At 43.7% G+C, this 27,982-nt stretch overlaps 1 protein-coding gene across 1 annotated transcript; it reads left to right on the top strand.

The window, feature by feature from the left end:
* Positions 1-76: 76 nt before the first annotated feature.
* On the top strand, positions 77-27,960 carry mmp14a (matrix metallopeptidase 14a (membrane-inserted)). Its single transcript, XM_083789275.1, has 10 exons — positions 77-567; positions 18,321-18,469; positions 19,119-19,241; positions 20,106-20,413; positions 20,693-20,854; positions 22,117-22,256; positions 22,623-22,761; positions 22,927-23,077; positions 24,738-24,853; positions 25,540-27,960. Exons 1-10 carry the CDS (start codon positions 466-468, stop codon positions 25,857-25,859), a joined length of 1,710 nt encoding a protein of 569 aa, XP_083645401.1. The 5' UTR covers positions 77-465; the 3' UTR covers positions 25,860-27,960.
* Positions 27,961-27,982: the final 22 nt, after the last annotated feature.

The raw sequence follows: 27,982 nt of genomic DNA on the forward strand, positions 1-27,982 counted from the left end.
TCACATCTGGAGGGGACGAGCAAATCTCTGATCTCTCCCTCTCTCCCTCTCCCTCTCCCTCTCCCTCTCTCTCTCTCTCTCTCTCTCTCTGACCACGTCCACATGCTCCAGATTCAGATTTCTCTATCAACAGAGTAAAGAAGTTGAAGACAAGTACTTGAACGGAGACAAAGGAAACACAACTATGACGTTTTGACATCGGGGACGTTTATTTGGATTTTGCGACGTTGGTAGCCTACTGCCTACTGATTGAAGTAACTTCTCCAAAGGATTTTTTTTGCGACCAAAACTGACCTGTGCGCAAAAGGTGTCCATGAGCAGCACAGGTTTTTGGCATATATTCCGTAAATACTAACTATACACGGAATAAGGCCAAACATCTGGTTTTCAACCGATGGTGTCCCCATAAGGACCTTAAGGACCACAGAGTATTAGTTTTGGATAAATTGCAGATATATCATCACAATGCTGCCCCGGCTTGAGAAGGTGGCCCAGTTGCTCACGCTGGCGTGCAGTCTCTACTTTGGGATTACTTCTGCAATAACCGAAGACGTATTAAAAGCCGAGGTATGTATCTCTAAAACGGAATGTGATCACTGATTAGTCAAATGGTTAAGTTATAACTGTTTGAGGTCGCTATAGGACTAGGTGATGTATAGCCTACAATCGACGTCTAGAAATATAGCCTACGGAATGTTGGATAAGCAAAGACATGTGTGATGATGATGATGATGAACTGTTTTAGATAATATGCATTATTTTCTTCTTGAATTGGATTATAAAACTTATATTCCTTTACAGGAAGTCTGAGTCTCATGATCTGCTAACTGGACTGGTGTTATTGTTAATATTGTGTTATGTTATAGGCCATATACGTCTGTCATAACCTTCTGTTTTTCAACAGCATCAAGAAATGAAACAAGACCACAAACTGCCTGTAACATGAGATGGTAGCCTTCTGAAGCCACAGAGAAATGCAATGATTGTAAACCTTTTGGCCTGGGGAGCAAAGAGGGAGTGGGGGGCAGCGCAAAGTTTTGAAAACTCAGCTGAGCTGCTTTGTTCTGAGAAAATGGGGGGTGGTGGGGTTTAGAGGGAATAGCTAATGGTTTTCATCTGCTGCAGACAGTAAACTGGGTATAGAGGAGGGACGAAGCTGCATGCAGCAAACTGGACATGAAGGCCCCATCTGGTAGACTAGTGGGCCACAGCAACAGACACAGTCTGTGAAGCTCAGGCTTGGAGACACTAAACTACCTACTACCATCTAGCCTCTACCTAAACAACATGTTTACCATTAGTGTCCGTGCAAAATGATTAGGTGTGTCAGCCAGTCTGCATACCCTATTTTAATGTTCACCATTGTTCTGTCGGTGATAAAAAAAAATCCATACATTCCAGTCGATAACATCAGATTTAACTGATGGTCATAATGACCGTGGCGTGGACAAATGATGGGTGTCCGATGTTAATCTATACTGTTAAGGCAGTGTTATAGGCCAGGGCACGTTCAGTTGCACTGTAATGGTGTTGACTCCAGTTGAAAGGTGTTTTTTTTTAAGGATGTGTCTCTGATAACTAGTTGCTACAGAATTGACCAAGGGAGCTTATTGTCCTCTGTGAAAAAAAAGTCCTCTGTGTTCACTGAAGAAACATGTTGTGACTGTGAGCTTGTAGATCGGCTATTTTCACTAGTTTTGGGGGTCCCCGGGCAAAACGTCTGATTTCTCTTTTGGGTCTCGAGATAAAAAGTTTGGGAAGCACTGCATAGTGCATGTTAGACAGGATGCATGAGGGACCTTAGTCAGTGACCACAAACAGCTGGCGCCTGAGTCAGGCCAGACATGGTCTATCACTCAACTCAGAACCGAGAGAGAGAGATAGAGAGAGAGAAAGGGGAGGGGAGGGGGGAGGTAGACAACTTTAGAGGCCACAGAGGCAGGCCTCTCTAAGGAAAAGACTTGCAGGGTGATGGATGGCTGTAAACAAAATGCAAAAAAAGAAAATATGCAGCTGTGTTGATGCCGTGGCAAAAAAAATGTACAGCATCATTTTCACTACTATGTTATAACAGTACTGTATATGCAGCTATAGAACGCAACTGCAAAAAGGCTGTATGTTCACATGCTGAAGCAGAGTATGACATACAGTACCTGCCCTGCAGGTGATCAGATTGTAAAGTCGAGGGCTCATGTCATTATGTACACACTTGTGGACAAGTGAGCCCATACTAAACAGTGCTGACATAACAGGCCGCAGACGTAGCGGCCAGCCACGACGCAGTGAGGGCATTAGCAATAATTACAGGTTCTGGATTACATCACCTGAGCGTTATATGTGAAACCTATGATCAACGCCATGGTTTGCTTGTGTGTCTGTGGGAAAAGTAGACTAAACTGTAAAAGAACGGCGGCTTCCCGGGGAAAGTGTGTGAGCGAGCAGTCTCAGCACAGACATGGGAGTGGATGGGAGGGAGACAGATAGAATCTGTGCAACTGAGTGATGTAAATGTATTATTAGGGCTCAGATCCTCCAGCTAAAGACTCGAGACGTAGTGTTCCGTTTTGAGAAATGAGGAAGCGGTATCCAGAATGAGGAACTGAAATTAAGAAATGACGTGGTTTATATTGTATCCACGGTGTTACAAAATGTCAGGTGCCTGGTGGCTCAGACAGATCATATGCTTCTTGTCCTTGTAAGTGAGTGAGGACCCAGGTTCAATTTCAATCCCCATCTTGTCTTGCATATCTCTCCTCTCTCTGGTTTAAATTGGTTTGTGAAAGCATAAATAAAATAAAATCTAAAAAGTCACGTTGACAGCATAAGACCAATTAAGCTGTTGGTAATTCAGTAGACAAGCCCTACTAATGGGGGCATAAATACGTTTCAAATTATACAAAAAAGTATGCCTTTTAAGACAAACTAGTAACTGCAACAGTTTACATTTCCAATGTCCAACATCTGTTTTGACTCACAATTTTTGCATAGTCTACAAAATGGCTGGTTGTGAAGGAAGTGGGCAACAATGAAAACAAGTGGGTCTGAGACAGGATCTGGCTAATGCCTAATTTAAACTTTGTCGTGTGACGGCGACGGGCAGATCTATAAGCTAACGACGAGTTACATTTGTGATGCGAGTGCGTTGTTGTGAGCTTATGACAAAGGTATAAATCAGGCTTCAAAAGTTAATATTTTTCCCTAGAAAGAGTTGCACATCTGGAGTCTCGTGTCTCGTGATCACAGTGCAGGGTAGGGTCACACATTGAGGCAAACCCCATATGGATTCACTTCAGCATATCTTGACAGGAATGGTTGTGGTTGAAGCATCAAAGTGTGCTGAACATCTTTGTGCAGCTCCGACGCATGCTGCTCTGTTGATTACAAGCTGTCACTTTGAAGCAATCAGCTGGACTCAACCTTAATGGGAAACCGGTGGACTTCAGAGGACAGACACCACAGATAGAATGCTTATCTATACTCCACAGAGGTCAACAAAGAGGAGATGTTTCCGCCTAGCGTCTTGACTATAGAGGGGTTGTTTGCATTCTTAAGGCCACTCTGACCAACAAGCTCAGTATGTCTGGTCTCACACCGTGTTAGTTGAGCCGCAACGCGATTTGTAATTAATTTGTAACCACTTTCAAAATTTTCAACCTGGCAGCCTTATTTTGGTCATCATTATAGCATGCATGTCACACCATGACATGGGATATGTATATTGACTTTGGTTTGACAAACTACATAGGGCTGGTTAATCAGTGTGTGTACTGTGTATGTACAGTATGTGACTGTCCGTATCATCATCAAACCACAAGGCCATGAAACTTAATGTATTAGATTTCTAGCTAAGTATTTGACATACAGTATGGTGCAATGTGGTGCTTAAACGTCAAGGCATTGAGCCACATGGCTCGACTATGCAGACCTCTAAGTCGCCCTCTTTTGTTTGAATTTGAATTAAGAAAAGAAAGAAAGAAAGCCAATAGAACTAAACTGATCCCAAATCTGTGCTTAAGACCCTGACCATGCATACTGAAAATATCACCACGGTCACAAACATATTATTTTGACTGTGGTGGAATGACAATGATTGATTGTGAAGTGCCTATTGTGTATTATATAAAGTGTAAATGCAGCCAAGTCATACTGTCTGTAACTACAGCCCTCATTGATTATGGCCACCAATTTCAAATATACAGAAATGATTAATAACATATATTTAATGGCGTGCGTGACACACATCTCAACATGCATGGCCCTGTAATGCTGCAGCGAAATACATGTTTACTTACAGTAGTTAGTGTGCACCTCAAGTACAGTACACTGCATGTCACACCAGTGGCAGTGACACCACACAGGATATTTTTCACTGTCTGCTGCAGGGGCCAATTGCCACTCTAAATACATTACTGCAAGACCCTGAAAATATCAAGCTGCAAATAGTTTGGGTATTTTTTACCTAAGCAAGGCCAGTAAAAATACAGTGCAGCGATTGCATAGTCGCTGAACCTGTTGATCGATCGTTATCGTGCCTGTGTTGATCGAAGTTATTGTGCATGGGCCTGAAGTCTAACTGGGTCAAAGAAACGAAGGCAATGTGAGATTCAGTCACTCATGACCAGGATTCTCTGTTTTTTCCGTTGGCACAAGCCAAAGGGAAAAACTGAGTCGGTCTGTCTCTCTCAAATTTAAATTCAGTCATGCTTCTAAGTTCTATCCCCTCTCTTTTACCACTTCTCCACCTTCTAATGGCTTTACCTCTCTTTGCTCTCCATGCTTGGAATCCTTTATCCATTCTCCTGTCCTTGACTTCTTAAGTTCCTATCTGCTCTTTTTCTTCCCAGAGTCTTTGATTATTTGCGAGTGTTTTAAGATGCGGGAAAAAAACACATCCAGTTTGTTTCTTTGCATAAAGAAATCCAGATTCACTATTAGAATGCTGTGGATTGTTCCAGCAGCCTGCTTGAAAGCATATACAATATGTCCATCCTCTCCTTTGTTTGACACTTGGCAACATTGCTGGATATGGTCATTCTGAAAACAGTATTTTTTTAGGGGTGCTAGCCGCTCCTATGCCCAGCTTTGTGTGTTTGTGTGCAGAGCCAGAGAGTAAGACAGAGTTACGACAACTCCGTTCACTTCATGGGGCCAGTCCAATGGCGGCTCTTCTACATAGACTTCTATTGGCGAATAGTGACAAAGGCCTGAACTGCACTGAAGTTTACGGAATGCATGATTAGAGTATAGGCTTTAGAGTGACAGTGAACCACGTGACCGGGCTGTTTTCTGCCCCCTCACTGTCGTCTTACTCTATGGCTCTGTTTGTGTGTACCCCGTAGCAATGATTTGATTGGCTGAGCAATGTGTGTACCCCATAGCGATGATTCTGAGCACGGAATGTGCTCAGAAAGCCACAGCAATCTATAGCCAGCTTTCTGGGTCTGTGTGTACCATGGAATTGAGGATAAAAAGTGAGGACGGCAATTGTGATTGGCCGGAATGTGATGATGTATGATGATGAGAGCGCCTCTCACTTCACACAAATGTGATATTTTGTTTACTAAGGCCTCATTTAGAATTTGCTGAATTTCCGTACAACCGCGCCACTCGATGGGAATGACTGGTCCGTTCTTCGCCAAGCGATTATTATACACTTAATTTATTTGTGAATAGATGCGCAAAACTACCATCAGCAAACACTATGGACACACTAGTCACCTTAAACAGCATGCTGTTCCACTGAGTTATTTACTCTGGAAATAATGTCATCCTTCTCTTCTCACCACAGTGGGTATTATTGGACTGGGAAGTTTTTATTGTGCGTAACAGTAACAGGAACCAGCGGATTGTGGTTTTTTTTTTATAGTATATTTGTGTCTAGCTCATTGTCACGAGAGACTGACCAGACAGTACACATGTAAACAATGACAGCATCTGGTTTTCCCTTTGACATGGCACGGTACAATGTAACATCTTTGTATAACCATGGCCTGTGTTCACACAAAGTGACTGACAAAGGACAACAAGTGTCAAGCGACAAACAGCTGGAATTTCCAATGGTCACGTGGGCTACAGCGACAGACAATCTGCCATGGCATGGCAGGTTGCTTGGTGACAGGACAGCAAGCGGTGGCCAGCGGTGGCCGAACGGTTTGCGGAGCGGTCTTGATATCTTAAGGTCGCTAGTTCGTATCCCCGGACCGGCACGTTAAAATTACCACCGCTGAAGTGCCCTTGGACAAGGCATTGAACCTCTACCATGAAAGGTTATGAGCAGGGCCTGGCTGTAAACAAGTTCTTGAGCTTAGTCCAGTTACCCTGGGTAAACATAGTACCTTTCCTTTCCTTTCCTTATCTAGGCAACAAAAAGTTAAGAAAAGTTCAATTTCATGCAAATGAAATGAGCAGTGACAGTCAGAGTCGACCGACAGCCAATTAGAGGGCTGAAATATTTCCTATTGACACACGTTTGTTTGTTTTTTTGTTTTTTAGATCACTCATCCCATTTCTGAGAGGCACTGGTTTTACAATATTCGTCACCTGCATGGATAGTCCCTCTGTTCCACAAAATGAATCATCAGCACAACATTCTTATTTTGTTTATTGTCTCCACCAGGCCGAAGGCATGTGGGGAGAGTATGTTTTGCACTGTGTCCGTCCGTCCGTCCGTCCGTGTGTGTGTGTGTGTGTGTGTGTGTGTGTGTGTCCGTCCGTGAGCAGCTAATCTCGGCCACCGTTAACCCGGTCGATGCCAAATTTTGCACACACACTCCCTGGATGCCAACGATGAACCTCTGCCCCAAACTTTCCACAACGGCCTGTTATAGCGCCACCAGGAGGCCGCTTTGTGCAAAACAAGTTTTTGCACAGTACACCTACAGATTTTGTCCAAACATCACGCAAATTGGTACACAGTCTCTCTAGAGCCATTCAACGAAACCGGTCTTTCACATTTCTCAGACTCCATCCTGATTGGTTAAGATTGGCTTCCAAATTTCACAGGAGTGCTCAGTTTCAAACAAAATGCTGCAAATCATGAACACATCGCGTGATTTCCGTGAAATTGTGCACCCACATTCCCACTAGGCCGAGGACGAAATGCCACATGAACAATTTCAACTCAGCCTCAAGGTGGCGCTATAACTGGCCTGGAAAGTGTTTTTACCTCTAACTGCACGGATCTGTGGATAACTTTGTATGCCAACTCCCTAGAGGCCAAGGAAAAACCTTTGCCTGGAATTTTTCACATCTGCTCTTTATAGCGCCACCAGGAGGCCGACATATGTAAAACACATTTTCTATTATTACTCCTTCAGATTTTCTCCAAATTTCACACAAATCGCTATACACTATCTCCATAGTCATGTGATCAACACGGAGCGGCACCATTTCCCATCTTCCATCCTGATTGGCTAAGATTGGCTTCCAAAGCTCACACGATTCGTCCATTTCGAAAAAAGCCCACAAATCACAAACACAGTGTGCAATTTCCGTTAAATTATACACGCACATTTTCACTAGGCCGAGGACGACATGCCACAATTTATTCCTCAAAATCAGCCTCACGGTGGCGCTATAACAGGCCAATTCCTGTTTTTAGCTATAACTGCATACACTGTATACACTGTATACAACTTATGTATGCACACATGGAAAAACATTGTACCTGCATCCCTCCAACACGAACCTCCGGCCCAAATCTTCCTCAACAGCCTGTTATAGCGCCACCATGAGGCCACAACCTGACCTGCCCTGGTGGAGACCTGTGCCGATTGGCACTTTGTCTAGTTCATACTGTAGCTGACACAGCGATTGTAAGTCGACACAGCGATTGTAAGTCGCTCTGGATTAAGAGCGTCTGCTAAATGCCAAATTGTAAATTGTAAATTGTAGCTGAAACTGCAATAGAATTATGTGTTTATAGCGTACAGGAGGAACCAACATGTCCTTTGACAGCAGGGACTATAGTTCAAATAATGTCTCTGTATGGACACTCCCGATTGCTGTTAACAAACCTTTAATCTACTGGTAGCTGTTGTAAATATGAAATTAATCAGTATTGAGAAACAATGTGCATCCCTCTCCGCTGTCCTGACGTATATAGATGTATGCTTCTGTTGACAATGGAGACATCATATTCAGTAGCATATTGGAATTGGCAGTGCACTGCACACAGCTATTTTATTATGTATGAAATTGTTCTCCCTTCCCAGTTTAATAGGGGAGCGTCAGCGTATATAGCCTACGTACCTGGTTCATCAGGCATATATTATATTCCCTCAGCCCATTTTTACCTCAACCTTGACACTAACCCCAATCCCAACCCTTTGAGGGAGCATAGTTGTTAGTCCCTGAAATACGATAACAATGATTGTAGCCCTCTAAAGTTTAGAGTCTAATGTAAACTTTAGACTAGAGGAAGGTACAGTAGTATAAGCCTAATTTACAGGGCGTGTCTTGCTGCAAAGTGATGTGTCTTAGTGAATTTGAATAAGTGATCATCCTGATCCTCTGCAACATACATACAGAGTACCCACGTGCAGATTGCACAACTTCACTGACTGAACTTCATTTGCATGACGCTGGCCCCGTCTGTACGTCTGTGCATTATACCATGGGACCACACGTCGGTCCACACACACTGCACAGACCCAGGGGTCTGTTTACTAAAAACAGCAGCAGTCTCGTGGGTCCAGCCAGTCCGGCGTTGACCACACAGAGCTCTGCAGCTAAGCTACCTAGCTACACCGAGGCCAACAATACCGGCCATGTACAAGACAGGATAAATAGAACCTTTGACTGTGGCTGCCTGCCGGGGGGTTCCAGCCAGGGGGGAGCAGTGCATGTCGGGATACCTGGCGTCCGAACGGTGGCGCCGGGGGGAGGGATAACTTGGTAGGGAAAAGCGAGGGGGGCCTGACGGCAGAGGAGGGGAAACTTTTCATCCAGCGGAGCGGAGAGTGTTTTTATAGAGGCAGACGCGTCACCGCAGCGGAGCCACAGCGAAGCGCACACAAGGCTGCAGTCAGACGGGGGGGGGGGGGGGGGGGGGGATGGATGGGAAGGGAAGGGAAGGAGGGGTGGTGGGAACAAGAACAGGCAGAGGAGGGAGAGAAGGAGAGAGACAGGTAGACACAGAGAGACGTAGAGTAAAAGTAATAAAAATCCACTTAGATATGGATCTGGTACATTTTTACATTCTCAGTTATCCCATTTTGACCTGAGATCAGATTCTGAAAACGTCTTATAGATCCTGACAGTTTTCTGAAAAAGCTATGTTTCTGTGTCAGTCGTTCTTCAATTTTTCAAAAATAGCAGACCTACAAGCTCGTATGAGCTTGTAGATCTGCTATTTTTCAATAGCTAAAGCATAACATAATGCTAACACCTAAAGGGGTTCCCGCCCCAAAATGGGTTAAATTGACATGGCTGATTTAACTGTGCAGACAGAGGCAGCCAGGAGACCAGTAAAATGAAGTAGATGAGCAAATGTGGCCAGTGAAGTGTTAGTAGAGAAGGAGAAAGCAGGATTGGATTACAGGTCAACTCGCTGCATAAATGAGCTTCTTTCTCCGCCTCTACACAGCTCATGTGTGCAGCTCATGTGTACCCCCAGGTACGATGGCCATTACTGTACAGTGACTGTGTGTACCTAGTACCTACCCAGGTATACTCTGGCCATTGCTCTACAGTGGCTGTGTGTACCCAGGACAGGTACTATGACCATGTGTTACTGGATAGTGGCTGCGTGTAGTGTGTACTCAGGTATAGTATTAGTACTATTACTGTACAGTGTATACAGTGCTCTCAGCCTCCCTGCAGGTACTATATCATATCACCTGATATTACTGTACACAGTTACTAGCGTTCCATCTCCCCCTTTTCTCTTTCATACGCTCCATTCCTTCAAAAAAAGGAGAATGAAAACCCAGGAAAAAGACTGACATCTCTGAGGTTTAAAGGATTGTAATGTACGCAGGAATTCTGGGTAATTCCACTGACTTAATTTGTGGTTTAAATAAAAGAGGGGAAATGGAGACACCCAGTGTCTGAGTATGGTTCGCGGATACTCTGCATACACAAATATGGAAACACATTCATGTAGGGCTTGCGTCTGCACAGAAAGCATAACTCCATCAGGCGGATAGTGGGGGAAAAATATGTGTTTCCACCTTGAATGCAGATGTAAGGGCAGCTCTCCAAGCAAAAGTAAATTGCTGCGTCTGTTTCCGACAGTCCATCTTAAGGTCAACCAGCACGAGGCAGTGGAGAATCCGGGCTAGTTCTACCATTTCAAAAGGAAAGATCAGCTTCGGATGGCTTTGGTTGACATGGAAGACCGCAGGTTTGAACTCGAGGTTCCCTGCTTGACTTCTCTAGTATTACAAAGTGCGAGCGAGAGATTGAGATCAAAATTGAACATTCAGTAATCAGTAAGGCTTGATGTTGTTTAAAGTTGTACAGTTGGCTATTGAGATGACAGGGGGTGCATACTTAGTTTAGACTAGTCATTGGTTAGACATGGGTTAAGGTTAGGTTTAGGTGTGCTGCCCCGTGGGAGGTTAGGTTTAGGGTGAGGGTTTGAGATAGGTTGTAGTTGTAGGACTAAGATGACAGCAATATATAGACAGAGTTCTGGGTCTCCGTGACTGACTAAAATGATGAATCCACTCCAGCGGGGACTGCCCATGTTTTACTGGTTTACAATTTAGGCATTTAGCAGACGCTCTTAATCCAGAGCATTCAGCATTCAGCTTCTCTCTCATCTCTCCTTATGACCCCACAACCAAGTCAAGTCACTCACTCACACACACACACACAGAGACTCACACAACGTGCGGTGACCCCCTCTCATATCATCACAGGAATAAAATAATTCCATCATATTCATTATTCACTTCACCTGAACCCATTTGGATTGGATGTAAACACCAGTTTCCCACCTATGTCTCTGTACCAATGAAGACTGACCACAAATGTTCTGTGCTCGCTCATCACCAGCGGCCAAGCAAAGAGTAACCTTAAAGGGTAAGACCACTTTTTGAGAGGTTTGGGTTGTTTTCTTACCTTATTATGGGCAGAATATTCCATACCATGAGTTATTTTGCTCCGTTGTGTTGTTTATTAGCAATTTAAGAAATAACTGAGTGGTGCAACTCCCCTCCCCCTGTTTGGTCAGATCGAACAGCAGTGATTCGGTCGGCGTAGGCATACCTACCGGATCTTCTTTCTACACAAATTAGTCAAAACAAGACAAAGTTGACATTTTTTATTAAAAATAAAACCGCATGAGTTTTCCTGATGTCATAAACTGTCAGAATCAGCTTTTGTTGTGTGTTTATGTGCTAAAAGAGTGACTTTGAGATCTGTTTCCCCGCTACAATGGAAGTCAATGGACCCTATTTTTTATTTCTTAAATTGCTAAAAACAACACAACGGAGAGAAATAACTATTATGGGCAAATGTAATAGTTTGCCCATAATAAGGTACGAAAACAACCCAAACCTCTAAAAAAGTGGTCTTACCCTTTAACATGTTCTTTGCCTCAAGCTACAAGAAGCCCAGATGATTGTGTGGTGCTTATTGTGAAATTAACGTTGCCACAGTTGTGATAATTCAATAGACCTTCATTTTTAAATGACATATAGAATAGAACATTTGGAACATGATTATGGACGACAGCAGAATAATGAGCAGAGTGGGAATAATGTGTGTTAGTGAGTGGCCCTTTTTGTCGTTTTTTCTTTTGCTTGCTTGTGTTGTTTCCCGTCCACTCCTGCACTCAATCATATTTCTTCCCGTTCTGTAGCTTGCAATACATTGCTGACTCAATATTCACACCGGTGTACAGCAATAGGCATGTACTGTATGTATGCATTAATGTTTGCTCAGGGTATTGAATTCATATGCATTATTACAATAACATATCAATTTAAATGTATCAACTTATTAAGAAGGCCTATACAGTATACACTGTATATACTGGATATTTTGGCTATGAAAAGGTTTGTGACAAAAAATACAGTATAGCCCATTTCAAGTTCCAGAAACCCTAAAAGGGTTCTCATTCATCAAAGGATGAAACCCAGCCACCTAAACTTAATCCACGCATTTGAAAATAAATGAAATATATGTCCATTAATGAGATACAGTATTTTAGGCTGTAGCGCTTAGCATGGCGGTAGACATTGGCATGGAGAAAGTTGTTAAAGCTGCCAATAGTTACGGCTTATGGAATAACACAAAACACATAAAGGACCTTCTCACCCTGTACCGTACAAAAGGGACAGTGGGTCTTCAACTATCAGGTACTATAGGATCTTAACATTAGAAAATGATGAGGCAAGGTAGCCTGAGTGACCTGTAGGGACCTGCTGCCGTCCACAACATATTCTCGCTCTCAGGTCGTATACGTGACGAGTTGGTGCAATAACATCTGACCACGGGTTCCCCTTTCAGTATACTGTAGCCCAATAGGTTGATGTGTCAAGCTATGAAACATTTAAAACCAAAGTATGCTTCATACCGAAGTATGCTTCTGCCGACTCGCACCGTCGAAGTCGCATAGCGATAAGTTGCATATTGCATACCGTAAATCATCATCCTCATCAACATGCGATGCGATGGGAAGTCCCATCATGGAACAGGTGCTCCATGTGAGAATGAGTTGGCCATATGCCACAACAACCAATTATACAGTATTGACCAGGGGCCCTGGGCGGAACAACTCTGGGCAAGCAGAGGCATTTTTGTGTGCAGAGGCAATTGTTGAGGGTGTTGGGGAAACAAGAAGTCACTTCTGACTATCTCGATTTGAATGAGCCTTTGTAGTCTTTTATTGCTTTGGGGGGTCTCCAGTTACTTGCCTACTTCATAAAATGGGCTCTGGGGAACAGTGAGTATCAGTTTAGCCCAATATTCTAGAGGGACTTTTGGGCCCCCAGGGCCAAGGCCTGACATGCCCATTCAGGGATCCAGCTCGGGAATTAATATGCTTCTGCGTATCCAAATTATTTCGGTTTCGTTGTTCAGTCAAATTTGGCATTGGTTGTGCAAGCACAAAATGCTGAGCTCCCACAAATGCACGCACGCAAACATATTTGTCTTTGTTTCTTTTGACCATATTCTCTCTCCGTCACACGCCGAGTCAGAGAGACATGTTTAAACAAGCACTGTACTGTCAGTAAACTGTCATACTCCCACATTCTCGCATCCTGATTCCTGACAAACACACAGGTTCACACAAGTGGCCTAGCCCCTCCTTCTGTTGACTCAACAGTATGGTGAACCATTAACTAACACTTCTCAGTTGGTCACTAAGTTGTTGCTTCCAGAGGAGAGGGGGAAACACTTGCCTGAAATAGGCAAACTACAAGCTCGCAATGTATCACGGTACGACATGTAATGAGCAGGACGTAAAAGATAAGGGCAGAGGGTAAAAGAGAAAGACAATGATGCATATCGTCCATAAAACCTCTACCATGATAGCTTTGGACACTGTATCATCATGTTTTATTGATGGATGAATGCACAGTAGGCTATGTTATAAATTCCTGTAAGTATCCAGGGATGATTAGACTTAAAAGGATATTTCACTTTAAAAAAACCTTTTGGTCATTTTATCGTCTGCTTGTCAGACAGTTTTTAAGTTGCTCGATTCCGTATTTAAATATTTGACATTCATTTTAGCTGCCCCGCCCACTTCCTATACAAACCCATTGTAACTTCAAACTCTATTTTAACCATTCATCCAAAACACCTGACCTGTTTTCTGGTGACTGATATTGTCTTTCTAATATGTGAGGGGGCTGTGTTTTTTCATTTACTGTTTTCATTTTTTTTTTTTATATATCTTTTTATTCTTTAGTCTCCTCAGTCAGCAGCAGTCCTCCACATTTTCCAAAACAATTATAATAAATAAATGAAAACAGTAAAAAAGACACGGCCCCTCACGTATTAGGAGGGCTGTATCAGTCACCAGAAAAAAAGACCAGTGTTTTTGATTAATCTATTATGGTTTAAATGGAGTTTGAAGTTACAATGGGTTTGTATAGACTATAGATACTGAATCGAGCAACTTGAAAACTGTCTGGGGTGTTACATAAGCCTGAGTAGACGATAAAATGACCAAAAGTTTTTCTTTTAAATTGAAATATCCCTTTAATTGGTACTAAATCGAGGCAAAGCTTTTATGGTGCATCATCGTCCAACATCTTTCTCTTTTAACTAAAGTTCAAAGACTACAAGGTCAGTCAGTGTATAACAAGAAATGATCACATAGTGATATTTGTCAGGTGAAAGAAGCGCTGTCTCCGTTGTGTTCTTGTCTCCGTTGTGTTCTCCCCCCATATTAGTATGATTATTATTTTAGGTCGCATTCTCACCTCTAATTCAATAGACTAGATTGATAGACTCGATGCAAATGGGCAGAGAACTTGCATCATTCCTGCATATTTCATTTGCTGCGTTTGCCTTCACACTGCGCTGTCATCCGCAGAAATTGGAAACGCAGCAGGGAACTTTATCAATGTGTTAAATTCATAAAAATACACAGTGAAATCTATGGTGTTAAAATTATACTTTGAGGCCCAGGCCGTAGCGTAACGGTCTGGGCACCGGACTGGTAATCCAGTCGCAGTGTGCCGCGGGTTCGACTCCCGGACCCGACACGGCCTTTACTGCATGTCATCCCCCCATCTCTCTCCCGTTTCCTGTCAGCCTACTGTCTGTCCCTTCAAACATCAATAAAAGGCGTAAGCCGCAAAAAAAAAAAAAAAATTATACTTTGAGTAATAGTTTAGGACGTAAAATTACAGTAACGTCACTAATGCAGGATGCAGTCTTTTGGGTACTGGAAGTCTCTCTCTTCTCTTTCTCGCGTACTGTGTGTGTGTGTGTTCACACCTGCAGTGAATCAGTGAGTTAGGTGCGATTGGAAGCGAAGCGAAACCGCCGGTCTTTTGGCGAAGTAGAATGTGATTCTTTGATAGGACTCGAATGAGGCTTCACACCTGCCAAACGAAGCGCACTTTCCGACAATGTGCAGCAGGATTTGTTTTAATCGCAGTAAAGCTTTCTGGTGTGAATATGACCGTTAGTAACGTGTATGTTTGTGTGTCTCACAACCTCGCACCGTTGTTTGCGTTTGTTTCCGACGTTCTGTGCGTGGTTCGGTGTTTTGCTGTGGCTTTCCTGCTGTCCAGCTCATAACATTAGCAGCTCTTTTCGCTTCGAGGCTGCGGTGGTAAAGCTTGCTCGCTGCGGTGCGGAAATGATATGCAGCGCTTTCACAGTGCGTGTGGCAATTAGAGTATAAAGAAGGATAGAAACTGATCTGGCGTGAAGCTCCGTCCCCTCCGCTATTCATGTCAGTGGAAGTTGCTCAGTGGTGTTTTGAAGCACCCGGAAGGACCGTCTCAAAACGTCTACTTCCGCATTGGACCACCACATTTTGGTGGTCCAATCAAGGACTGTCTAAAGAGGACGGGACGCGAAGACCGTAAGGGCGCCGCCATGTTGCTCACATGGTGCTCCATGGAAGGAAAGAAACATGCACAGTTGAGACCAAGGAAGCTGAACGAGGAAGTGTTGGCTGCATATAGCCCATTGCGCATGTTTCTTTCCTTCCATGGAGCACCATGTGAGCAACATGGCGGCGCCCTTACGGTCTTCGCGTCCCGTCCTCTTTAGACAGTCCTTGGGTCCAATGCGGAAGTGCAACCGAGCGCTCAATGTTAAAGCCCAGCTGCACGGGGTTTCCTCGCCATGAATCCACGGGTCTGCCTGCAGTTCCTCCTCTTACGACTAGGGCCCAGTGCTTCAACGTTGGAGCGCCTCACTGGCCCCTTGGGTGTGGCATAGCTTAGGAAGCAGGCAATCATACTACACTCCCATTGGCTTAGGCAGTGTGTGTGGCAGCCAATCAGGACAGGACCAGACATTCAGTATGACTAGATGGTGACTATGACTAGGTCGTCTACATTTCATGAGCTTTCATTAGTCAGGTTTCACCTGACTAAAGAAATGGGTGTGTCTGTTTAGTTGCCTAGAACAGTGCCTTATAGGCCAGTCAATCTAAACTAAAAAGGGGCGTGACCCAAAAGAAAATTGCAATAGTAATAATTCAAGGTTTTGTTTTTAATCGGCCATAGCCACTTCCCCTTATGTGCTGACCCAAGGAGGACCCAATGAGTGTTTTTCGTGCAAAACTAATGCTCGCAATGAATTCAGAATCATGAATAACCCCTAGTTTGACACGTCAAATGCTACTTAAAGCATAATTAAAATGATAAATATTTGCCTTATATGGGATGTTAATGGTACCCAACTTGATCCAAAATGTTTATAATTCACAATTTTTACTTTTGCAACTTCTTTTGGGACAAATCTTAGATTGTGATTTGCTCTATTATTAACTGCAAGTCCTCCATAAAGAGCTGTCTGAATAGCAGCTGGACCTAATCACAATTAGATGTAGCAGGTTCCACCAATATGGTTTTTGTTATTTTAGTTGTACTGTTGGGAATTGTTTGCATATCTTTTATGTACAGTATTTGGTCTGAGGTCATTATGACAAAAGGTGTGATGCTACAGATCCAATATGCAATAATTGCTTACATTATTTGTAGTAGGGTGATTAAAATATCGTATTGTCTGGTTGTTGACTTGCGTAAATGCTTGGACTACTGTCTAGTAGTTTCATGTTTGATGGTAGAAAATGCCGCTATTATACCTCTGTTGATTTGGAGGAGGTTACTTTGGAAAATCAAATAGTCAGGAGGGGCGAACTCCAAGTTCAACCGCGACGGGTGGCCATGACAAATAGTTCATGTCATGTAGCCTACATGCTTGTGCAATTCATAATTATACTACAGGTATACAGTGTAATTTACAGCAATGTTTACATGTATGAGCAGTATATTTTTGAGTGGTGCAACAACCACTCCAAGGAACAGCAATGTCCCTATGGGACTATGTGACTATGTCCCAATGTTTAGAGTACCAGTAGGGGGAAAAGTGGCGCTGTTGTGCCAGAAACAGAGAGAGAGAGATAGTGTTGCACTGTTGTCTGCTAATTACAGAGAGAGAGAGAGAGAGAGAGAGAGGCAGGGGGAGAGGGGAGTTGCACCACTCAGATCACACGTGTGTGATTTTTACCCTGTGATTATCTTTAGATAATATTATGGCCTACTGTTCAACGTGGAAGTGTGAGTGTCATACCGGTCTCAACTGCCGTGTGAAGATAAGTTTGGGTATGAGCAGCATTTATATCAGTGGTTCCCAAACATCTTTACTAGCTCAAGAAAGACCCAAAAGAGAAATTGCATTTGCCCGGAAGCCAAACTATACTTGAAACTAGTGAAAATAGCAGATCTACAAGATCACAACGTGTCGATGAAATACGTGAAATGTTTGTTGAACCCTTTTAGTGTTTTAAACATTATGTTATAATTTAGCTATTGAAAAATAGCAGATCTACAAGCTCACCGAGTGGCGCGCTACGAGCTTGTAGGTCTGCTATTTTTTGAAAAATTGTGAAAATATTGATTTCAGAAAACTGGAGGATGTAGAAGGTTTTTTTTTTTTTTTTTGAGTTCAGGCCTAAATGGGTTAAACTTCATGAAATGTTTATGTAGGAAACTAAAAAAGGGGTGTATTTACTCGTGACCCAATAAAAATTGGTTCACGACCAAAACAAGGGTCCCAACCCATTGTTTGGGAAACAGGGATATGTCACAGGAAAACACACTCGCCTGAAACCAATTTTGTTTTGATTCAGTGTCAGTGAACCTCTTGGGAGCGTAAACAAAAACCAGCCCCGGTCAAACGATAGCAGGAAACGCTGCACTGCTGTGGAAGTGTTTTTGTTTACATAATGTAATCTGTAGTCTGTATAGTTAGATTATTTTTTCTGGTGCAGAAGAAATATAGGTGTGCCGGCCCGGCCGGGCCTCATGCCGGCCTGAAAAAATGGTTGCTTGAAAACCAAAGCTGCAACCAATCTATGATTATTTTAGGTGTATTTCTTTTTTATGCTGTGTTTCCCTATGTAATGTCATGTAAATGTATTCCACTGTTTAACTGTCTGTTTTGTGTTTCCTGTGAGGACTGCGGATGAAAATGAGCAACTGCGCTATATCTGGTGTATTTACGTCCATTAATATGCATTGCCCTGTCCAAATAAACAAATAAAGTAAAAGCACAGACTGGATGATCATGGCATCAAATGGCTTTTCTAACTCCCCCCCCCCCCCATTCTCTCTACATGAAAAGGTCTGATCTTTCTATATCCTTCTCTCTCTTGTCTCTCCTTTATCCAGACATGGCTACAGAAATTTGGCTACCTGTCTCCTGGCGATGTTCGTGCCCAGGCCATCCGCTCTCCCCAGTCCATTACGGCGGCGATATCAGCTATGCAGAGGTTTTATGGCCTCACGGTCACGGGTTCCGTAGACGCCAACACAATAGAGTGAGTATAAAGCCCATGCTTCTTTGTCCAGTGGGTGAAGCAGAAAAAATCTCACTAGTGAGGTATGTAAAGCTTTGACTGAGTGAAGTTAAATTAAGACCAGCCAAAGACAATAACCCTACATTTTGGACCTTTGAGAACACACACCGCTTCCTTTTTAGGTTTTTTTTGTTTTACTATTAAAAAACAGCGCCCCTACTGGTACTAATAGTCACACTCGTGCTCATTAACGTCACATACATAGGTGGACGACACACAGGACATGGACATTGCTGTTCCTTGGAGTGGTTGCACCGCTCAAAAAACGAACGTTTAAAAGATCGGATATTTGTTTTTCAAAATAGTAAAAAAACGCCAAAAAGCTTAACCCATTCTGAACGGGAACCCATTTTGGTGTTAGCATCATGTTATGCTTTAGCTATTGAAAAATAGCAGATCTACAAGCTCATAGCGCGCCACCGAGTGGCGTGCTACGAGCTTGTAGGTCTGCTATTTTTGAAAAATCCAAGAACGACTGACATTTTTTTAATCTGATCTCAGGTCAGAATGGGTTAATCAGACCAGTGTGCGTCCAGTGGAAACCTCGTATAAATCTGATCTCAGGTCAGAATGGGCATTATACTAAAGTGTCTTTTTTTGCTGCTTCCAGGGCGATGAGTCGGCCGCGGTGTGGCGTGCCGGATAAGTTTGGCGCGGAGCTGAAGAGCAATCTGAGGAGGAAACGTTACGCCATCCAGGGTCTGAAGTGGGACAAGAGCGAGGTCACCTTCAGGTCAGAACACACACCCTCAGTACATCAACGCCATTATGATTTGCTCAAATGAATCGGAACTATAAGTAAATCATCCCTTTTTATCTGAACATGCAAAACAAGACGCGGTCCAATAACAGCAAACCTTTCCTGTGCAATCTGGTAGCTAGTATGGATGGATAGAAAGTTACTATGTGGGCTGTTCATGAACAACATCATGGAGTTATGTCAGTCTTGCCCAAATAGGGAGCTGTGGACATACATACAGTACATACTAGCCAGAGGGCCTTAGCCTGGAGGGACCGTGGGTCCGGTCAAAACAACTCGTGCTTGATGTTGACAGATTTGGAAAAAATGTCAGGAAATGACTTCCTCGCCAGTGTCCACACATAAACATCGGGTGGACATGTACACAGTACTGTACATAGCCTACACAGCACACGGACAAATGCTCTTCTAGATGGTTCTTCCCCTAAGGTGCCACACCGTAAAACCCCTTGAATGCATGGATTCCAAGCTTTAGATAATGACACTTGTACTTGAATACCATTTCTTTCTCCCCTTTTTTAAGCAGCACACGCTTTATTTAGAGGGAAGATATGCCTAATTTACGCTGTGTCGTATGATGGTGTGCCACGCCGTCAAAGCTATAAGCTCTGTGAGCTTGTCGGCTATTCTTGGTCCACAACACTGTCATAAGACAAAAGTATATAAATGGGTCTGCAGGAGGAGAGGAAGGGAAGGGAGGGGGAAAGACATGCAAACCAGCCGCAATCGAACTTTGCAATTATGTGGTCGACACACTATCTGGTCAAAACGTTATATCCTTTGCCTCCTTGGCTCTCTACATGATTCTAATTCTCTCCGCTCTCTGCATACATACAGCATACAGAACTACACGCCCAAGGTCGGCGAGCGCGGCACGTTCGAGGCCATCCGCAAGGCCTTCAAGGCGTGGGAGGTCATGGTTCCCCTCACCTTCAGAGAGATACCCTACGGCCACATCCGGGACGACGTGGACAAGTTCGCCGACATCATGCTCTCCTTCGCCGAGGGCTTCCATGGAGACAGCACGCCGTTCGACGGCGAGGGCGGTTTCCTGGCCCACGCGTACTTCCCTGGCAACGGCATAGGGGGCGACACGCACTTTGACCTCGCCGAGCCCTGGACCACTGGAGCGGTTGACCAGGGGGGTAAGAAAAAGCGGACAGACGGGGGAGTGTCAGGGGGGGGTATGAAAGTATTAAGGGCTCTCAGATGACAGGTATAAAGAAGAGGCAAAGGCGTGTGAGTTTTCACTGCGTTGGTTTGAAGTCTGTAATTGTTGTAATCATACCGTTAGCCCGTGCGATGTGTCTAGACATCGGTTTGCAGGTTCAGGTTGCCTCTAATGCGCTGCAATTTCCTCCTGCACGTCTCTGACTTGTCTCCATGTCTATCTGTATTTCTTTCTGGCTCTCTCTTTCTTTTAGGTAATGACGTGTTCCTCGTCGCTGTGCACGAACTGGGCCACGCCTTGGGTCTGGAGCACTCCAACAACCCCTCGGCCATCATGGCTCCTTTCTACCAGTGGATGGACACCGAAAACTTCCAGCTCCCAGAGGACGACCGTAGAGGCATCCAGGCCATCTACGGTGGGTCATTCTCCGAGATGATTGTATATAGAATGTTATTATGGTCGAACAACAAACTCTGAATGTCTGCGGGGCGCGTCCCTTCACCACGGCAAAACAGTGGCGTGTCCCGTCGTGGCTAAGCCTCTGGAATGCCATTCGGATATTGAAGCCGTAACAAACTCCCCCAACAAACTCCCCCAACAGCGGGAGTCTCACATGCGTATTTTTTTTCACGTTACTTTCATTGTACTGAATACACACACAGTGTTGTTGTTTTATTATCCCAAACAAACATGACAAACTGACAAACTCGGCATAGCAGCGACGCCTTTTGAAATACGCCTTGTGGTTCTTGAGTTATGAGAAATGTGTCTCGTGTGTGTCTCATCCTGTCCCTTCCCTCAATCAGTGTTGTTTTTGTCGACTAAAACTAAGACGAAGAATGTTCGTCAACTACCTTTTTCCACTGACAAAAACAAAAACTAAACTAAGACTAAATATATTGACAATTTCGCTAGGAAGGGTCTAGTGGAGAAGAGATCCAGTATGAGTAATTTTACACTTGGTTGCATGCTGAAAATAGCCGATCTACAAGCGACGCGTTGTGAGCTTGTAGATTTTCAGCAAGTGTAAAAACAGTCATTACGATGGCATCAAGGCCCACCAAAATACATTTTAGTCGACTAAATCAACTGTAGATTTAGTCGACTAAAATCTTATGGCATTTAGTCCAGGGGTTCCCAAACTTTTTTGGACCAGGTACCCCTTTTGGGGTAGATATTTTTCCAGGTACCCCCTCATCCTCGCAACACAGATAACAATATATTTACAACCACAAGCAGTGTTTCCTGCAGGAAAAAGCTTTGGCATGGTGTTGGGCGTAGGCCGCAGGGGGGCCTTCTTGCGTCGAACATTTTGATTAATTAATTAATTTGATTCAATAAATTATTAATAAGATTAATAAATTAAGATTAATTTGTGTTATTGCTCTTGTATTGCTATTGGAGACACTGGGGGGACACTGGGGGACACTGGGCAAGCACTGGGGAGACACTTTTTTTTTGAGGGGGCTTGGGTACCCCCTGGCTATGCGTCGCGTACCCCTAGGGGTCCGCGGACCGCACTTTGGGAACCGCTGATTTAGTCGACTAAAACTAGACTAACACTAAAACATTCCGGGTGACTAAAACTAAATGGAAACTATTCAAGAGACTATGACTAAAACTAAAATAGAAATTTGCTGCCAAAAACAACACTGCCCTCAATGTCTCCATCCTCAGGCACAAAGTCGGGAGCCCCTCCACCTCCCCCGCGGCCCACCAAGCCCTCGGTCCCGGACAGGCCCGACCATGGCCCGGACATCTGCGAGGGACACTACGACACCATCGCTATCCTCAGAGGGGAGATGTTTGTCTTCAAGGTATAAAGCGATATGATCTCCACAGTCCACACACACGGTCCACTGTAACAACAAAATGAAGAATACAGCAACGTTTTAAATGAGAGATCTTTTTTCCCCCCCGTTTTAGAAAAGCAATAAGCCACTCGAGGCCCCAGCTTACCGGGTATTTTACACTGGCTGGGGGCGTAGGCATTACATTCTGGAATAAATTGTGATGAGGTTTTTGCTAATATAGTATGTTAGGAATTATTTCAAAAGCTGACTTATTGAAAACTGACAGATTATCACTGTGTGTGTGTGTGTGTGTGTGTGTGTGTGTGTGTGTGTGTGTGCGCTTGTGTGTGTGGGCGCGTGCATGCGTACGTGCGTGTTGGTTTTTAACAGGACAAGTGGCTATGGCGCGTACGCAACAACAAGGTTCTCCCAGGATACCCCATGCCCATTGGTCACTTCTGGAGAGGCCTGCCTTCCAACATCAATGCAGCCTATGAGAGGGACGATGGAAAGTTTATCTTCTTCAAGGGTAGGGAGTACTATTGGAACCAGATTTAGGATCATTACGTCATTGCTGGCAAGAGATGGAAGTACTGTAGCATGTTACTATTAACATCTGGTCCTCTCTCTGATTTCTTCTCCTCTCCATCTCTCTTTCCACTATCGAATGCTGCCCTTGTTCTCCTCTCTCCAGGTGACAAGTATTGGGCATTCACTGAGTCAAGCATAGAGAAGGATTCTCCCAAGACCCTGAGGGAACTGGGCACAGGTGTACCAAAGGACAAGATGGACGCCGCTCTCTTCTATACCCCTACAGGACAGACCTACTTCTTTAGAGGCAACAAGTGAGTCCATCGTCAAATCCATGAGACACTCCTTTATAATTCAGGCTCTGGTACTACTTTAACCAAAACTTGAGTTCACAAACCTTATACAAAGCTATCGCCAACTTGGTCCAGGTAAACTAGACTTGGAACAAAGTGTTTTTCCCCCCTCTTGTATTGTATTCACCTGTCTGATCCTGTTTCGTGCAGTTTAGGCTGATTCTTGCTAAATAAGATTTACAGGTGATACATTTTTCGTAAATATCTGTGTAGGGGTGCCAAAAAGGTAGACCGTGATCTACCAGTAGACCGCAAAGGCTGTGCAGATAGACCAGGGTTTCTTAACGTTTTTGGCTGGGGACCCCCGGAAATGCTTTGGCCATGTCTCGCGACCCCCTCCCCCCTCCCCACCCCACCCCACTATTTCACATTCCAAGTCTAGCACTGCTATTCCAAAGCCCCCTCGGGTAAAGCAGTGAGATAATAATTTGTTTGAGTGTGTAGATCTTGTTGAACTGGTCATTTTAAAAGTAGTTCTCAAGTCAAAAAAGTGTGGGCACCCCTATGTGCAAACAGGGCAAGGAAATCAAATGCATGTGAGTTGGTTGGAGGTGCAAACAAAGTTCCTTCTTGCATGGATTTGGCTCTTTTTCAGAGCTTGAAAATAAATATTCCTCGTCTTCATTTTCTATTACATAGTAGTGGTTGTTGCAGGATGCAGGTCCCTGAACTACAATACTTAATACCATAATCATGGGCTAGAACCGAAGAATATGCCAGTGTATATGAGCCGTCTCACAGACGCAATGCTGATACCAGTTGTGTGCACCTCCAAGTCAATGGTGGAGTTGGCCATGCCCCAGTTACCCGTATCCGTATGTTTGTCTCAAAGAAGGGTAGCAGATGGTTGATGAGATGTTCAGATGGCTCATGAGAGGTTTGCATTCCTGTTGCAATGCATGCTGATGGTATCTCTCTTTTGTTTATTGGCGACTATAGTTATCCTAGCCTCAGCTTGTCGTATTTCTTTCCATGCTTATCTACTGTAAATATAGTCCCCCATCCAATGTCTTAAGAGTCACATTCTTTACTTTGTATCCTTTAGTCCATCTCAAATTGAACAACTTCATCCACCCTGGAACATTATGCCCACACACTGCCCACGCACATTCTTTTCGTGACAACACACCTGAATAATGTATTTCCGGGGTCATCCCTATGTTCCCCAGGTTCTATGTTCCCCAGGTTAGGTTTCTGGTTTAAGGACTTCAGTGTTTTGTACTATACAATTGTATGTATAAGTCTGAGTTTGAGTCTGAGCAATTATGTTTTAGTTTATTTTATGCCAGTGTTAATTTTAGTTTGCTAAGACTAGATAGTTTAAGTAGCCTAGGCAGGTCTAAAGTTCAATGGATTGTTCAAAGACTGAGCTTAAATCAGAATTTGCTATATATATATATAGTAAATAAGACTAAGTTGCTAAAATACTTTTAGTCTCACTAGAATTACTAAAATTACTAGGTTAGGCTGGTTTTTGGTTTAGGTTTATTCTAAGTGGGGAACAAAGAACCTTTTTTGCATGGTGGGGAACATAGAACCTGGGGAACATAGGTACTCTCCCGTATTTCCCCTCAAATGCTTTGCTTTTGTCGATAAAGCTCCTTCTTTTTGGTACTTGCAGGTACTTCCGTTTCAACGAGAAGACTCGTACGGTGGACAAAGACTATCCCAAGCCCATAAGCATGTGGAACGGTGCACCGGACAACATCAAAGCGGCCATCATGAGTGAAGATGGATGTGAGTGTTCTTCTTCGTCTTCCAACAGATTATTAATATGCCTGTTTGTCTAAAGCCCAAAACAACACCAATGGGTCCAGTTTCCAGACGCAACGACACAGTTTTAGTGTTCGTCCCAGCGGTGCGCTATCTATGTCCTGGTGCACCGTCAGCGCATGGTGGCGCGTGTCGACGCCAAGTGATTCAATTGGTTAAATTTAATGGTTGCATGCGTCTACATGTGTCTGCATGAGTATACTCGCAGCCGTCTGGTTGCAAGGAGTTGCATGGCAACCCATTGGTGTGGTTTGGGCTTTAAACCCAGCAGTGAGTTCCCAACAGATTTCCACTGCTTAGGGGTTTTAAATCAATGTCAATCGTGAAGCCGTTACGTGGTTGCAGAAATTAACCCATTTAGGCCTGACGTCGAAATAAAACAAAACGTTCGCTCTGAAAGAATATATATTCAAAGATGTGTGCCACATTTTTACGATTCTTTTGGTGTTGGCATTATGTTAGGTTTAGCTATTGAAAAATAGCAGATCTACAAGCTCAGGCGCGCTACGAGCTTGTAGCTCTGCTATTTTTGGAAAAATCGAAGAACGACTGACATAGAAACATAGCTTTTTCAGAAAACTGTCAGGACGTATAGAAGACATTTTTAGAATCTGACATAATCAACACCGTCTCTTGTCGTTCCCTCCCAGCCTACACCTACTTCTACAAAGCCAACAAGTACTGGAAGTTCAACAACCAGTACATGAAGGTGGAGGCCGGCTACCCCAAGTCGGTGCTCAGCGACTGGATGGGCTGCGACAGCGAGGAGCCCAAGAGGGGCCGCGAGGAGGAGGTGATCATCATCGAGGTCGACGAGTCGGAGGGCGGCGCGGGCCCGGCGGCCGTGGTGATCCCCCTGCTGCTGCTGGTGCTCGTGGTGGTCACCCTGGGAGCCCTGTTGTTCTTCCGAAAGTACGGCACGCCTCGGCGCCTGCTCTACTGCCAGAGATCTCTGCTGGACAAGGTGTAGAGACAAAATGGGCACAGGGGGACTGACAGAACTTGCCAATAGACGGACAGAAAGAAAGCAAGAAAGAGACACAAGACAGCCAAGAAAGGCCACTGGATGAAGTGGATGGAAGCCTGGGGAGGGAGGGGATGGAATGAAGGTGGAGGAGGGTGTGGTTTGGGGAAAAAAAGAGCCTACATCTGACAACCAGTAAAAAGCGAGAGAGAAGCACCGGGGGGAATGGAAGCAGGATGTTTGACGAATCAAGGGCATGGTGTGGTTTATATTATGCCACAGAAGGGAAAGTTGGACTAAAAAAAGCGGAATCAGGAAATGTGTATTTTGTATGTTAACATGTTACATGTAATTGCTCCGTTGTTCTGAGATTAGAGACAGACCCCGCTCACGTGCAGACAGGAAATAATTGTCAGCGTCGACGAGACGACTCGACACCCCATCTGTTAGGAATCTTGTCTTTGGTCCGTCCCTCCTCTGCTCTCTCCCCCCCCCCCCCCCTAGATTTAAAAAGAAACTAAAAAATCTTATCTTAACTTGACGACTCCAGCTGAACTGCTGCCTGACATGTATTTTCATTCCCATAAAGTTTCATTTTTGTTTTCTCTGCCACGAGTAACAGATTTGCTCTGAACATTATTATGTCCTATGAGGGGTTTTTCGCTATAAAGTCCACTGTCTCAATATAGCTTTCTTGCTGAAATTGATTGTTTCCAGATGGGCTTTTTGCTCTGAAACCCCATTGTCTCAATAGGAGATTGGCTCTGTACCTTAGCTATGGAAATCTCCAATATCTCCTTCTCCCTTTTACCACTAAGAGGTTTCCCATCCCCTATTTCCTTATAAGTGTTCACTTAATTCTCACAGGTACTTGGGACAGTGGTCCTGCGTTCAAGCAATATTCCTGACCTTTGTGGAGTACTGGATGGGGTTGAATATAATACACGCCGCTTACATACAGTGTTGGCACACAGGCACAGACAGGGGGTACATTTACCAAATGCCTCTTGTTTTAAGTATTGATGGTGGAACTTCCCATGGCGAGTACTTTTCAGGCTAGGGCAGAGTGAATTTGTCCACAGTCAGCAGTCAACGGTGATCGAAATGCACCTCCAAAACCCTCCACCTCAGCTTAGGACGTGTCAAATAATGAAGATGACCTCTGTGGTACCAAATATGGTATATTTTCTAAAAGGTATTTTTCCACCCTGATATCTGTGCAACTACATAACTGCATCTTAGATATTTCAGTCTTGGAGGGAGAGCAGTTTTTCAGTCAGTGTAAACAGTCAGTTGATAGGGGAATAAAGAGCTCACAAATCGAAGATTTCTTTTCTTTTTTTTTGTTTACACAACTCCGTTGCATTCGTTATCAATCGACCAAGAAAGACAGGGCTGCTTATACAAATGTTTTATTACCTGCGGTACAGTCTCAAACAATAATGTCCAACCGTTTCTTTTTGTTTTGTTATTATCAATGCTATGAATAATTATTATTGTTATTATAACTATGGTTATTGTTATTGTTGTTCTCTTGGTAAAGTTATATTGACCTTATGTGTTGTTGTACATTGTCATTTGGAGTCCTGCTGGACAGAGGCATGCTGTGACAATGACGGAAATGAAACGCAGTTTACCTGATTTATAAGCCTGATTTATGCCTGGTAGCGCATCATGTCTCACACCCAAAATAGCAGATGAGCTTGTAGATTGGCTGTTTTCCTTGCGAGACACTGGCATGCAACAAAGTATAAATCAGGGTGTGTGTGTTGGATTGGTATTGCCGTTAAGAGACGGTCTGACGAGTTTGAGACATTTCCCTTTGTTCTGAAACACCTTGATGTTTTCTTTCCCCCATTGGTTGGCGCAGAATGACAAACAATGCTATTTATATGAACTATTGATTCTGATGGTGCTTAATGTTCATTTTGTCTTACAGGAATAAATCACAACATAGCTGAATTGATTTACTTAATAACAATGATAATGGTAATGATATTTATAATGATGATATCAATAAATGGGAATGAGATATTTTCTCTGTTTTCACTTTTGTATTTCATCAGATAAAATGGAATAAAAGGTATTTTCTACAATGTGCCACGCACTCGCTCCACTGCTTTTGAATT

The sequence above is a fragment of the Protomyctophum parallelum genome (genome assembly GCF_964188405.1).
Source record: "Protomyctophum parallelum genome assembly, chromosome: 18".
Taxonomy (NCBI): domain Eukaryota; kingdom Metazoa; phylum Chordata; class Actinopteri; order Myctophiformes; family Myctophidae; genus Protomyctophum; species Protomyctophum parallelum.

Excerpts from the sequence above, each read along its gene's own strand:
- mmp14a (XM_083789275.1), top strand. The coding sequence starts at position 466 with ATGCTGCCCCGGCTTGAGAAGGTGGCCCAGTTGCTCACGCTGGCGTGC. Across the intron at positions 20,855-22,116 it reads AGGCATCCAGGCCATCTACG|GCACAAAGTCGGGAGCCCCT; the intron begins GTGGGTCATTCT and ends CTCCATCCTCAG. Across the intron at positions 22,762-22,926 it reads AAAGTTTATCTTCTTCAAGG|GTGACAAGTATTGGGCATTC; the intron begins GTAGGGAGTACT and ends TCCTCTCTCCAG.